The sequence below is a fragment of the Eschrichtius robustus genome, chromosome 19, assembly GCF_028021215.1.
Source record: "Eschrichtius robustus isolate mEscRob2 chromosome 19, mEscRob2.pri, whole genome shotgun sequence".
In the NCBI taxonomy this organism is placed as follows: Eukaryota; Metazoa; Chordata; class Mammalia; order Artiodactyla; family Eschrichtiidae; genus Eschrichtius; species Eschrichtius robustus.
Window position 1 is genome coordinate 59,810,351 of NC_090842.1, and position 14,052 is coordinate 59,824,402.

General features: G+C 48.8%; 1 protein-coding gene across 1 annotated transcript in view; it reads left to right on the forward strand.

Moving 5' to 3' along the window:
* Positions 1–14,052, forward strand: part of RELB (RELB proto-oncogene, NF-kB subunit) — a 29,057-nt gene that overhangs the window by 3,609 nt on the left and 11,396 nt on the right. The window contains exons 4-7 of the mRNA XM_068527149.1: positions 1,522–1,530; positions 3,029–3,375; positions 12,297–12,454; positions 13,801–13,892. Of these exons, the coding sequence (XP_068383250.1) occupies positions 1,522–1,530; positions 3,029–3,375; positions 12,297–12,454; positions 13,801–13,892 (606 nt within the window). The remainder of the gene's footprint in view (positions 1–1,521; positions 1,531–3,028; positions 3,376–12,296; positions 12,455–13,800; positions 13,893–14,052) is intronic.

A 14,052-nucleotide genomic window follows, 5' to 3' on the forward strand; every position in this document is an offset into this window, starting at 1 on the left:
GGTTAGGCAACTTTCCCAAGGCAACACAGCCAGAAGTGACAGCCGGGATTCAAACTAACATCTGTGTTACTCCACACCCCATGCTCTGAAACCATGTCTTCCAACCTCCCCATTTTATAGACAGACAATCTGAGGCCTAGAGAGGGGAAGCAATTTACCCACATCCATAAAATAATGTCTCCCAACACCTTACCCAACAGCAGCCAGCATTTATGTATCGTCTACTATTACGGCAGTTCTAAGTGCTTCCTGTATATTAAACAGCCCAACCAGACAAGCATTATTATTGTGTCCATTTTATAGATGAAGAAACCAAGGCACAAAAAGAGTTTAAGTAATGGGCTCAAAGCCACATGGCTAGCAAGGAACAGAGCCAGGATTTGAACTGAGGCAGTACAAAGCTTCAGCCACAGCTGCCCGGGCCTCAGTTTCCCCTCGCAGCCTGGGAGCTCCTTGAGGGCTCAGACAAAGTCTAACTCATCTTTGGATCCCCAGGGCATCCAGCACGGATGCCTGAGAAGGTGTTTGCAAGTTGAAGTGACTTGAAGTTGGCCCAGCCAGTGATCTGTAGCGTGTCCCTTCCTCTCTCCCAGCCTCAGTGTCCCCATCTACCAAGTGGGGATGTCTTCCCCACCCCGGTGACTTCACAGATCACATGAGATAAGCGGGGCAGGAAGACTGCTTTCCAAGGAGCAAAGGTCTGGCTGCTGGGAGCCACTCCCCGAGAGTGGAGGAGGAGGACAGGTCTGGCAGCAGGGCAGGTTGGCAACGATTCGGTGGCCAGCGGCCAGCGCAGGCAACCCTGGATGGGGCATCTGGCCCCGGTCTGCCCTCCCATGCTGTGTGACCCCACAGGCTTGCTTGCTCCCTCTGGGCTCCCCTTGTTCTGTCTGTGGAATGATGGGAGGTTGGTTTCCATCCTCCACGGTCCCTTCCAGGGCTGAGCTTTCCTGAGGAGGTGATAAGGGGCTTGCCCAGCATTGCTGTCATTCCCCCCTCAGGAAGTAGGGGCAAATCCCGGATACCGGCTGGGTACTGCTGGGGACTGGCATGGGATGCAGAGGGAGGTGGTTGCCTAGGAGTGAAGGATCAGCCTTCCTGGATCTTCAGACACCAGGAAGTGATCTCCCGGGGTCCTGGGTGGGCTTTAGGGAGGGGTCCACCCCCACATTTTGTTTAGAATCTTAGGCATCCATTTTTTTTCCCTGGTGATGAGACCCTTGGCTTTTCCTTAGATTCTCAACACTGCTTCATAATCCCTGGTCTAAAGGTTTTTGGGGGGAGGCATTTGAGGGTAGCCTGACCCTGGGACCCCAACATTGGGAGCTGAAGGGAGGGTAGGCCAGGAGGGAGAGATGGGGGTTAGGGTTTAACATCCCAGGGAGTCAGAGCCCAGGATTTCCCAGGATGGAGGAAGGGGGAAGGGTTCTGGGAGGGGATGGGGTTGGGGAATCTGTCTTAAAAGATGAAAGTCTTGACCACTTCCTGGACCTCACCTTTCTCTTTCTCTTCCTTCCACAGATGAATTGGGTGAGTATCACAGGGCAGTTCTGGGGGGAGGCTGGGAAATCCAAGTGCTCACAGAGAGGGATCTTGGCCTTCCTTGTTGGGGAGGAGGTCACAGTGTGACTTCTGGGACTGCTGGGGGATTTTAACAAAGTCATGTGCTCCCAGGGTACTTAGCAGTGCTTGACACTTCGTGAAGATTCAGCATATGCCAGCCGTCTTTAGCATTAGTTACTGTTACTACAACTATTGTTCATTCCTTCGATGAGTTGTATTGAGCACCTGCTGCATGCCAGGCACTGTTCTAGGCACCGGGGATTCAGCCACGAACCAAAGTCCCTGCTCTCTTGGAACTGACACTCTAGTGGCAGAGACAGGAGGAAAAGGAATAAAGAACAAAATAATGTTAGATTGGGCTAAGGAAATAAACAGGAAGGGGCCTGGGGAAATCACATTAGATTGGGCCTTTCTGAAGAGGTGGGCTGAGACCGGAAGGATGAGAAAGAGCCAGCGTGGGTTGAATGGGGGGAAGCGTGGAACAGGCAGATGGAGGAGCCAGTCCAATGCCCCGAAGAGGGCCGGGCTTGGTGGGTGCAAGCAACAGAAAAGAGACCAGAGCATGATGAGAGGGGGCAGTGGGAGGCAAGAAGCCCAGGACAGAGGGGGCCCGTCCACAGAAGGCTCTGTGGCCAAGGTCGGGGGTGTGGGTTTTGTCTTTGTCCTGTTTTCCTGAGATGAGTGGAGTTTGGGGAGAGTTTTATATGGGGAAGGTGTTGACTTTGACTCTTAGGGAGATGGGAGCCACTGGAGGTTTCTGTTGAGACGGGCACAGGGTCTGACATCAGATCCCTCCGGCTGTGTTTGGCAGATAGACTGGAAGAGGCAAGGTGGGGAACAGGGGCAGTGGTTCAGATGGAAAGTGATGGAGGGTGGCCCAGGGAGGAGGCAGTGGGGGTAGGGAGAGGTGGTGGGAACGTAAATGTATATTTGGGGTAGAGGCAGGAGAAGTTCATGGATTGGACATAGTAGATGTGGGATCGTGAGCAGCTGATAAAGATGTGTGTCCTTCCAGCTTGAGCACCGTGGATGGTGGTGCTGCTTTCTGAGATGGGAACGGCTTGGGCAGAGCACCTGTTATTCTTGTTGTCATTAAATGGGGCAAGATGGAGGCAGGGGTACCTGTGACTTGGTTCTACCTTGATCCAGGTGAGAGGTGATGGAGGCATGGGTTCAGGAGCTGTTTCAGAGGCGGGTGCACAGAAGGGTGCAGGAGAAGGAGAAACCAGGCCGACCCCTGGGGTTTCGGGCTTCTAGAACTGGGGGGCGCTACGCGTCTGTTTCCAAGAAGGAGGGCGGGGGCTTTTCTGTGTTCGGAGCTGACGCCCCTGCCCTTGGCCCACAAGAAATATGTCTTGAAGAAATGAACGGACGGGAAAAAGGCGAGGGCAGCACAAGTCTGGGGGTAAAAAAAAGCCTTTTCTTTGACAATCAGCGTCATCCCTAGGTTTTGCTTCTCCCGCAGAGATCATCGACGAGTACATCAAGGAGAATGGCTTCGGCCTGGAGGGGGCGCAGCCGGGCCCGGGCGAGGGGCTGCCGCGCCTGGTGTCTCGCGGGGCGGCCTCCCTGAGCACGGTCACCCTGGGCCCCGCGGCGCCCCCGCCCCCGGCCACGCCGCCGCCCTGGGGCTGCCCCCTGGGCCGGCTGGTGCCCCCGGCTCCGGGCCCCGGGCCGCGGCCGCACCTGGTCATCACCGAGCAGCCCAAGCAGCGCGGCATGCGCTTCCGCTACGAGTGCGAGGGCCGCTCGGCCGGCAGCATCCTCGGGGAGAGCAGCACAGAGGCCAGCAAGACGCTGCCCGCCATCGAGGTGGGCACCAGGGGCGGGGGCGGCACCGGGGGCGGTGGGACTCGCGTGTCCCCCGCCCCGAAGACTCATACGCACGTATTTCTTTATTCATGTATTTTATGGTGGTTATTATTATTGCTGTTGCTATTGTTGGAGCGGATGATACCGCTGTCACTTGGCCTTAAATTTAAAGGGCATTCAGAGAAAGACCTTCTTCCCGGCAATTTGACAGTATTGGTCAAAATTATCATTGGTAGCCTCCTGGTTCACCAGTGAGGCCTTAAGAATCAGAGTATCTGGAATCGAATCCAGGTACTGCCTTGGACAGGTTACTCGATCCCTCTGTGCCTCCTCCTCTACAAAATGGGATAATACGGACTTCCCTGGCGGTCCAGTGGTTGGGACTCCACGCTTTCACTGCTGGGGGCCCGGGTTCGATCCCTGGTTGGGGAACTAGGATCCTGCAGGCCCCCTGGCGTGGCCAAAAAAAAAAATTAAAAAACTGAAGAATAATAGTAACCAAGCACCTGGGGTTGTTGGGAGGAGTAAATGAGTTACTTATTCACGCCAAGTACCTCGAACATGGTGAGCGCTCAACTGAGATAGCTTCTAGTATTACTAGTATAATTATTATTATCATTATTACAAGGTTCTCCCTTGCAGCCTTGTTTGTATAGAGAAGAATTGGAAGTTTCCGTGTTAATCATCAGGGGACTGGTGAAATAATCAATACATCTACCGATTGCAATCCTATGCAGCAGGGACAAATATATCTGTGTAAGTGTGCAGATAAATATAAATACATACAGTTAATACAGAAAACATTTTAAATGAAGCCATCCCTTAGGTACTGATGTGGAAGTATCTATCTCCAAGATATATTAATTTTGTTTAAATTGAGGTGCAGAATTTTGTGGGTATTATACAGTTGACCCTTGAACAACATGGGTTTGAACTGGGTGGGTCCGCTTAAACGGGGATTTTTTTCAACAGTAAATACGATCCCCAGTTGTTGGAACCCCCCCAGGCGGAACCGCAGAAACACGGATACTGAGGACCAGCTATAAGTTATAGGTGGATTTCCCACTGCGGGCAGGGTCGGTGCCTCAGTGCTCCCTCCCCCACTCCCCACATTGTTCAAGGTAAACTGTACTACCCTGTGTGTCAAAAAGAGGGGAAAATAAGATTTTCAATTTGTATTTGCTAGTATTTGCATACAGAAACTCTGGAAAGGAAAACAAATACAGGTGAATTCTTTTTTGGAGGCAGTGCTGAATGGATAAGGTACAGACAAGATTTTCAACTATAACCATCTTTATTTTATTTTTATTTTATTTTTGGCTGTGTTGGGTCTTCGTTGCTGCGCGGGCTTTCTCTAGTTGCAGCGAGCGGGGGCTGCTCTTCATTGCAGTGCGTGGGCTTCTCGTTGCGGTGGCTTCTCTTGTTGCGGAGCCCGGGCTCCAGTAGTTGTGGTTCTCGGGCTTAGGTGCTCCGCGGCATGTGGGATCTTCCCCGACCAGGGCTCGAACCCGTGTCCCCTGCATTGGCAGGCGGATTCTTAACCACTGTGCCACCAGGGAAGCCCTTTAGTTTGTTTTAAAGTTTTGAATCATATGACATGGATCAAGACGTTCAAAAATATGAAGAGTCATGTTAAATTAACATAATTTAAATTAAATTAAAATGAACAAAAGTCCCCCACTCCTGCCTCCAGGTTCCCCCCCCACCCAGAGGTAACCATTGTTATCAATATCTCATGGAGCCTTTCAGGGGTATTCTATGATTAATGATTATACAGGCAAATATATATATATACGTATATACTATCCCCCTTTTGTACATAAAGGGGAGCGTGCATGCGCGTGTGTATATAAAATGTGTGGGGTTTTTTGTTTTTTGGCCGTGCCACGCAGCTTGCGGGATCTTATTTCCCCAACCAGGGATCGAACCCAGCCCAGTGGAAACATGGAGTCCTAACCACTGGACCACCAGATTCCCTTCCAGAAGTTATTTGAGTGACACACGTGAAGGAAATAATAGATGAACCGAGTCGTTCTCTACAGCCCTGCTTGTAATAGCGGGAAACAGAAAACAACCAAAATGTCCACCAATAGGAAACTTGCACAATATATTATCCTATATCCACACGGCAGGATGAGATGGTAAAGAGAATAAGGCAGCTTCAGTCATGCTGATATGAGCTCAGCTCCAAGATATATTCTTAAGTTAAAAGAAAACACATTTTACGGGGCTTCCCTGGTGGCACAGTGGTTGAGAATCTGCCTGCCAATGCGGGGGACACGGGTTCGAGCCCTGGTCTGGGAGGATCCCACATGCCGCGGGGCAACTGGGCCCATGAGCCACAACTACTGAGCCTGCGCGTCTGGAGCCTGTGCTCCGCAACAAGAAAGGCCGCGATAGGGGCTTCCCTGGTGGCGCAGTGGTTGAGAATCTGCCTGCCAATGCAGGGGACACGGGTTCGAGCCCTGGTCTGGGAAGATCCCACATGCCGCGGAGCAACTGGGCCCGTGAGCCACAACTACTGAGCCTGAGCGTCTGGAGCCTCTGCTCCGCAACAAGAGAGGCCGCGATAGTGAGAGGCCCGCACACCGCGATGAAGAGTGGCCCCCACTCGCCGCAACTGGAGAAAGCCCTCACACAGAAACGAAGACCCAACACAGCCAAAAATAAACATAATAAATAAATAATAAATTAAAATTAAAAAAAAAAAAAAAAAAGGCCGCGATAGTGAGAGGCCCGTGCACCGCGATGAAGAGTGGCCCCCGCTTGCCGCAACTGGAGAAAGCCCTCGCACAGAAACGAAGACCCAACACAGCCAAAAATAAATAAATAAATAAAAAATAAAATAAAGAATTAAAAAAAAAAAAAAGAAAGATCTCTTTTAAAAAAAAAAACAAAACACATTTTAGGACTTCCCTGATGGTCCAGTGGTTAAGACTCCACGCTTCCACTGCAGGGGGCACGGGTTCGATTCCTGGTGGGGGAACTAAGATCCTGCAAGCTGTGTGGCGTGGCCAAAAAAAAACGTTAAAAAAAAAACAACTTCTGGAAGTGGGATTGCCCGTCAAAGATAATTTGACGGCTGTTGCCAAATTGCCCTGCCCGGGGGGTTACATGCATGACTGTCTCTCCCAGTGATTTCTGAGAGGCCTGGTTCCTGTGCCTTTCCAATACGGAGACTTCATGTGTTTCTGGATCTTTGCCCAAGTGTCCATGGACCCTGAATTATGTCCTCACCATCCCACCAGCCCTGGATCCCGGGCTCATCTGCTCCCTGACCTCCAGCTTTCTCCCTGGTGACCAGCTCTCAGTCTCCTCCAGATTTCCAAGACCGCCAGAGGGGTGCTGTTAAATTACACATCTGCTCGTCTCCCCTGTTCAGAATCCTCCTTTGGCTCCCTAGCACCCTCAGGAGGAAACCCAAGATCCTCCCTGGGCCTCTAAGACCTTTCATGGCCCAGCTCCTGCTGCCCATTCCCATCCAGCCCTCCTCACTCACCACCATCCAGCCACCAGCCCTTTGCCTTTGCCATTCCTCCTGCCTGGAGTGCTTTCCACCTGCAGCCTGGTCACCTCCTATTCACCCGTGAGGCCTCAGCCCACCTCAGGGACGCCATCCCTGACCCCGGCCCCAGGTCCCAGCTCCCTCGTGTGAGATCTGTTTCCCTCTCCTCTTCCTCAGTGGGATTTGTACTCAGAGCTTTACTTGGGGGATTAGCAGAGCAACCCTGTCCTACCCCAACAAGTTTGGATTTTAGGGTCAGAAAGACTTGGGCTTTGGTCCTGGCTCTGCCATTTACCAGCTGTGTGGATTAGGGCAAGTCCAGTGCTTCCCTTGGCCTCAGTTTCCTCATCTGTAAAATGGGGATGAAGCTCCTGCCCCCCCCCCCCACAGGACACTGTGAGGAAACCAGGGAGATGGCCCAGCACTGGTGTGCAGGACCCCTTACTCAGACAGGTGGTTGTAGTTGTTGTTATTGGATTTGGCTCCAGGCGTTGTGGCCAGAAGTAGCGTGTTAGCGGGACATTCTGGTGAAAAGAACGGTTTACTTTGAAACGTATAGTCCATCACTGGCTTTTCAGGAACGGGCAAGTGTGGTACGTTGAGGGGCAATTTTGTAGCCCCTCATTTATCTTTAAGCATTTTGTCTGTTTTTCCAATTTGATAAGGGATATTTTTTCAACTTTATGTCTCAACTTTTTTGGGAAAAGTTTAAACCTACGCAAAATAGACAAGGATAGCGCAATGAACACCCGTATCCTTTTGCCACATTTGCTTTATGCCTCTCTCTTGGTTTATTTTTTTGGCCATGCCGCGAGGTTTGTGGGATCCTAGTTCCTGGACCAGGGAATGAACCCGGGCCTTCGGCAGTGAAAACACAGAGTCCTAACCACTGGACCGCCAGGGAATTCCCAATGCCTCTCTCTTTATATAGACATTTACGGAGGAAGATTTGAAAGTGAGTCAGAGATATGACACTTCACCCAAAATGTTTCAGCCTGTATCTCTCAAGAGCCATGACTTTTTTCTACGATGTAGGACCTGTCTAATCACAATGCTGTTATCACATTCTAGAAACGTAATATTCATGCAAGAATATTATCTAAGATTAAGTCCATAGTCTAATGATCCCAGCTGACCCCAGATATCCTTTATACCTGTTTTTTTTTTTTCTTGTCTGCTTGTTTAAAATCCAGTCCGGGATCACGTGCTGCCTTTAGTTGTCAGATGTTGCTATGGTCTGAATGTTTGTGTCCCCCCCCCCCTCCAATTCATATATTGAAACCCTAACCGGGAAGGTGATGGGGAAGGTCCCTTGCACCATGTGAGGACACAGTGACACAGTCTGCACCCAAAAGAGGCCCTCACCAGAACCCAATCGTGCTGTCGCCCTGATCTTGGGCTTCCAGCCTCCAGAACTATCGAGAAATAAATATCTGTTGTGTATACGCCACCCAGTTCTTGGTATTTTGTCACAGCAGCCCACACGGAGGAAGACAGGTGTCTTTGGTATCTTTTGACTTGGGTTCATTCCTCGGTCTGTCTTTGCGTTTCAGGACAGGGACATTTGTGGAGGACAGGAAAGGCGTTTTGTAGAATGTCCCACATTCCGGGTTTATTGGCTGTTTCCAGATTAGATCAGGTTATTCATTTTGGTGGGAATACTCCAGCGGTGATGCTGGGGCCCTCTAGGAGTCTCACATCATGGCCATGGGGTGGCAGTTTAATATCTGATGCTGAGTCGGAGCCCGTGGTGAAGGTGGTGTATACGTCAGCTCGGGCTGCCATAACAAAATACCACAGACTGCGTGCCTTGAACCACAGGAATTTATTGTCCCACAGTTCTGGAGGCTGGAAGTCCAAAACCGAGCTATCGGCAGGGCTGGTTTCCTCTGAGGCCTCTCTCCTGGGCTTGCAGACGGCTGCCTTCTCACTGTGTCCTCACTTGGTCTTTCCTCTGTGTCAGCACTGGTGTCTCTTTGTGTGTCCAAATTACCTCTTCTTATAAGGCCATGAGGAGACTGGATTTGGACCCACCCTAAGGCCTCATTAATTTACTCACCTCTTTAAAGGCTCTATCTCCAAATACAGTCACATTCTGAGGTACTGGGAGCTGGGGCTACAACATATGAATTTTGGGGGTGTGCAGTTTAGCCCATAACAGGGAGTGACCACCATTGAAAAGGTATAGCTTTCCCTTTGTAATTAGTACATTACCTGTGGGGTGATACTTTGAGGCTGTGTTTTCCCCAACTTTTTATTTCTAAGTCTTTCCAGGCAGTTATTCTAGCTTTGTGTTGGTTTTGATTTCAAAGAGTCAGAACAGTAAATGTCCAACAATAGGGGGTGACCTGACTCTGAATTTCGATTTAGTATTTTCATCCCCATCTTTTAGAGGAGGAAACTGAGACTCAGAGAGCGTAAGTTACTTGCTCAAGGGTACACAGCAAATTCATTGTAGTAATTACTGCCATTTACTAAGTGCTCTTGTGTGCCAGGTACTTAGTACCTATTTTACGGATAAGGACGGTAAGACCAGAGAGGTTTATCACACAGACGGCCAGTGGTAGAGCCTGGTTTGGTACCAGGTCTGACTGACTTCAAGGCCTAATGTCTATCCACAATCTCGCATGACATCTCAAAGATGAAAAGTTTTCGTGACTTCCCTGGCGGTCCAGTGGTTAAGACTCCGAGCTTCCACTGCAGGAGCCGCGGGTTCGATTCTTGGTCAGGGAGCTAAGATCCCACATGCCGCATGGTGCAGCCAAAAAAAAAAGGGATGAAAAGCTTTCAGCCTTGCAGTCTTCATGACTCCTGAGACTGTTGACTCTGAGCTTTTCAGAATCTCCTAATATTACATCAGGGAGCTGGTTAAACTAATGGTTTTAACCCATCTGACTCAATGAAATTTGTCTACTCAATATAAATTGTCTACTCATAATCATCCCTGAAATCCATAATGCCCCAACTTTAGTATGAAGGAGAAATAAAAGGAAAATTATACAGCCTATACAAGCACATTTATTTCAGTATGTAAATGCTTGGGCACAGCCTCAGGGAAATGAAAACAAAGTAGCAGTTGCTTTGGATCTCATTAATACAGCAGCATGAATGCAGCCCGACCCAGCGTGGTGGACTTGGCAACTTAAATGCCACACGTCCAGCGTGGCCATAGGTGACAGGATTTTCCAAAATGGTGAACAATTGGGAATTCCCTGGCGGTCCAGTGGCGCAGCAAAAAAAAAAAAAAAAAAAAAGGCCACCAAAGTGGTGAACAATTCTCAGTTCAAATGAAACCAGTCTTCTCTCAATTAACATGGTGATTGCAGTCCTTGAAAATTCAGTGCATTTGAAAGTTATGGGAAAAAATACTGTACATGTAAAACGGAAGGAGGCTCTGGGTTCCGATCATTTAAAACAAGTTTGTCACTGATGTGAATGTTGGCGGGACATTCAGAAGTCTTGCAGGACTTGTGTGGGACTGTCCTGGTATTGCAGGCTGTGTAGCACCTGCGGCCCTGTACTGCCTGCTGTGGGTCCCGATCCCAGTGTCAACCAGAATGGTCCTCAGTATCCCAAACGCCCCCTAGAGGGCAGTACTCCCTCACTGAGACGCACCTGTTCATTGCATTTTATAGGCACCGGCTTTACACATTCGGAGCAGGCTTTAGTGGTTCTTTCATGCCAGTTAGGGCCCTGTGAGTGACCCAGGAAAGCCAAGCGGCCACGTGGGTCTGGGCCCTGTCTCAAGGGGCTAGTTTCTGTCTGCTGCCCCACGTGGCTGCTGAGTAGAAGTCCAGCCCCAGTTGCCATAACTTCCCTTTTAAAAAAGAGAATCTGGAAATCTGGAATAACGTGATGTCTCATACTTTTAAAATGTAAGCTCAAGATTTTCCCCAACTTTAAAAAAAATTTTTTTTATTGAAGTATAGTTAATTTACAATGTTGTGTTAATCTCTGCTGTACAGCAAAGTGATTCAGTTATACATATATATATATATATACATTCTTTTTCATGTTCTTTTCCATTATGGTTTATCACAGGGTATTGAATAGAGTTCTCTGATATACAGTGGGACCTTGTTGTTTATCCATCCTATATATGAGATTGCATCTGCTAACCCCAGACGCCCAATCCTTCCCTCCCCCACCCTGCCCCAACTTTTTATTCTGAAAAAAAAAATCCTTTAAATCTTTTATTTTCTAGGTTTTTTGTTTGTTTGTTTCATTGAGGTATAACTGATATACAAACAATGCATGTATTTAATGTACACATTTTGATGAGTTTAGATGAAAAAAATTTTAATATCCAGAAAAATTAAAAGAAGAGTACAATAAGTACCTGTGTACCCTTCACCTATATGTACCAGTTGACATTTTGCCCCATTTGCTATATCTGTCACTCTCTCTCCATACACACAAACACACACATACACGCATGCACAGCGCTCACACACACACACAAATACACATTGTGTTTTTTGCAGACCCATTTGCAGATGAGTTGTAAATATCATGTTATTTCACCTCTACTTACTTCAATGGGCATCTCCTAAAAATAAGCTCCTGCATGTCTAGGACACTCATTACCATCCCTAGGAAAATTAATAATATTCCATAATATCATCTAATATACAGTCCGTACTTAAATTTCCCAATTGTCCCCCAGATGTGTGTTTTATAATTGTTCCCCCCCCAATCCAGGATCCAATCAAGGATCCTATGTTGCATTTGGTTATCGTGTCTCTGTAGCCTCTCTCGTCTTTTTTTTTTTTTTTTTTTGAAATTGAGTTACATTTGATCAAATCTTAAGTGTATAGCTCTAGGAATTTTGACATATATATATACACTGTGTAACTACCAGCCAGGTCAAAATACATTTTTTGTTCTCTTTTAACACAAAATATGACACCCATCTTTTTATTGTCTTTCATGCCACTAATATGTCTGACCAGATGACCACAATTTGGGCTCTTCTGATGTTTCCTCCTGATTAGATTCCGGTGGTGCACTTCTGAAGGGGCTGTCATAGAAGTGACGTGTTCTTCCCAGTACATCCCATCAGGGGATGCCTGTGTTACTTTGGCCCCATAGTGGTGACGCTGATCTTGATCACATGGTTAAGGTGGTGTCTACCAGGTCTCTCCACAATTAGTATGTTATCTGTGGGCTGTACTTGGAGACCTTGCGTGCATGCAGTTTTTTTAAAGTCGAGTGGTGAAAGAAAGCACATCTGTGGGGCAGCTCTCATGTTATGAGGCCGCCAGGTTGGAAGCCTCCGGTTTAGGATCCCGGAGGCGTCTTCAGCAAACATTCCTCCATCGTCGGGGGACAGGGGAGGGGCGGGGAGCTACCAAAGGAGGCTTGGATGGATGCAGGTGTCTGCAAAGGGACCCCAAGAGCACCTGTCTTCCTGCAGCTCCGGGATTGTGGAGGGCTGCGGGAGGTGGAAGTGACCGCGTGCCTGGTGTGGAAGGACTGGCCTCACCGCGTTCACCCTCACAGCCTCGTGGGGAAAGACTGCACGGACGGCGTCTGCAGGGTGCGGCTCCGGCCTCATGTCAGCCCCCGGCACAGGTACCTGAGCCCTGACCCCTCACCCTTGGTCACGGAGATTTTGAGGGGCTGAGGATCACCCCGGAAAACCTTAAGAGCAGGGACAGCTTAGCCAGACTCTCCCCACTGCATCTCCTAGATGGGGAAACCGAGACCTGGGGGCCGTGGAGGGTCTTACCTAGGCCTGGAACCCTGCCGCACACGCATTCACACGCATTATATTTATCCCCATTTTGTAGAGGAGGAAACTGAGGCTCAGAGAGGCGAAGGAGCCCAGATAGCCAATGGCAGAGCTGGAATTTGACTGCAGACCTGACTTAGCTGCAAGTCCCATTCTTTCTTTCGCTTTATAATTTATATGTTTTTAATTTAAAAATTTAAAGGTTCAGAAAGGGTGTGCAATGAAAAATAAATTTCCTTCCATCTTTGGTCCTCTGGCCACCAGTGCCCCTTTCTGGAGGCAGCTAAAGATATGCTATGCATATATATTTTTTTCCTTCCCTTATGAATGGTAGCAGACATTTGCACCTTGTTTTTATGTTCCAGTACATCTTAGAGATAATTCCTGTCAGTACATTTAGAGCTGTCCTATCCTTTTTATTGGCTGCATAGTATTCCAATGTATGGATGCACACAATTAATTAACTCCCTATGAATGGGCACCCACAATGGTTCCAATCTCTTGTTGCTCTATAACTAACTGTGCTTCAGTGAATAGCTTCACATATATACTCTTTCTTCTGCAGGATGAATTCCTAAAAATGAAATTGCTGGCCCCAAGTCTGTGCATTTATACTTGTAGTGATTTATAAACTTAGTGAAAATGTCAGCTCCATGAAAGCAGGGATTTTATCTCTTTTGTTCCCTGCTGTATCCCCCAGTGCCTAGCACAGTCCCTGGCACACAGTAGGTGCTCAGGAAATATTGGTAGAATGAATGAATACTGCCATGCTGTCCTCCAATATGTGATTGCTGGGGCAATTTACAGTCCCGCCAGCAAAGGGTGAGAGTGCCTGATTCTCCACAATATCACCAGCAGAGGGTATTGTCAGACGTTTTGATCTCTGCTGTTTTGATGAGTTTTTTAAAAAATTGGCATCACATTGCTGTTTAATTTGCAGTTTTCTTATTATAAATGAGGTCAACAGGTGCTTTCCTGTGGTAAAGATAAGTTCTCTCAAGAATTCTCCACACCCCTGAAGGGTTTGAACCCCAGTCCCCTCCCAATGCTGGGACCCCTGGGCCTGGGGGGCTTTAGCCTCTGAGACTGTGAGCCCCGAGACAGCATCTACCAGAGCCGTCCTGTGGGTTAGGGCTACACCTGCCCCCTCAGGATTACCTCCCTTCCCCCCTTCCCCCCGACTCAGCTTTAACAACCTGGGCATCCAGTGTGTGAGGAAGAAGGAGATCGAGGCCGCCATTGAGCGGAAGATTCAGCTGGGCATCGACCCCTACAATGGTGAGTCCCCACGCCTAGCCTCAGCATTCCGTCCTCCCAGACCCCTCGCCCCCTCTGCCACCCCTGTCCCCTCGCCTTCTCCAGTATCCACCATCGCCACAGCCCCATCCCTTTCCTGTCCCCTGTCCCCCAACCAGGGTCTCCACCCCCCACACTCAGC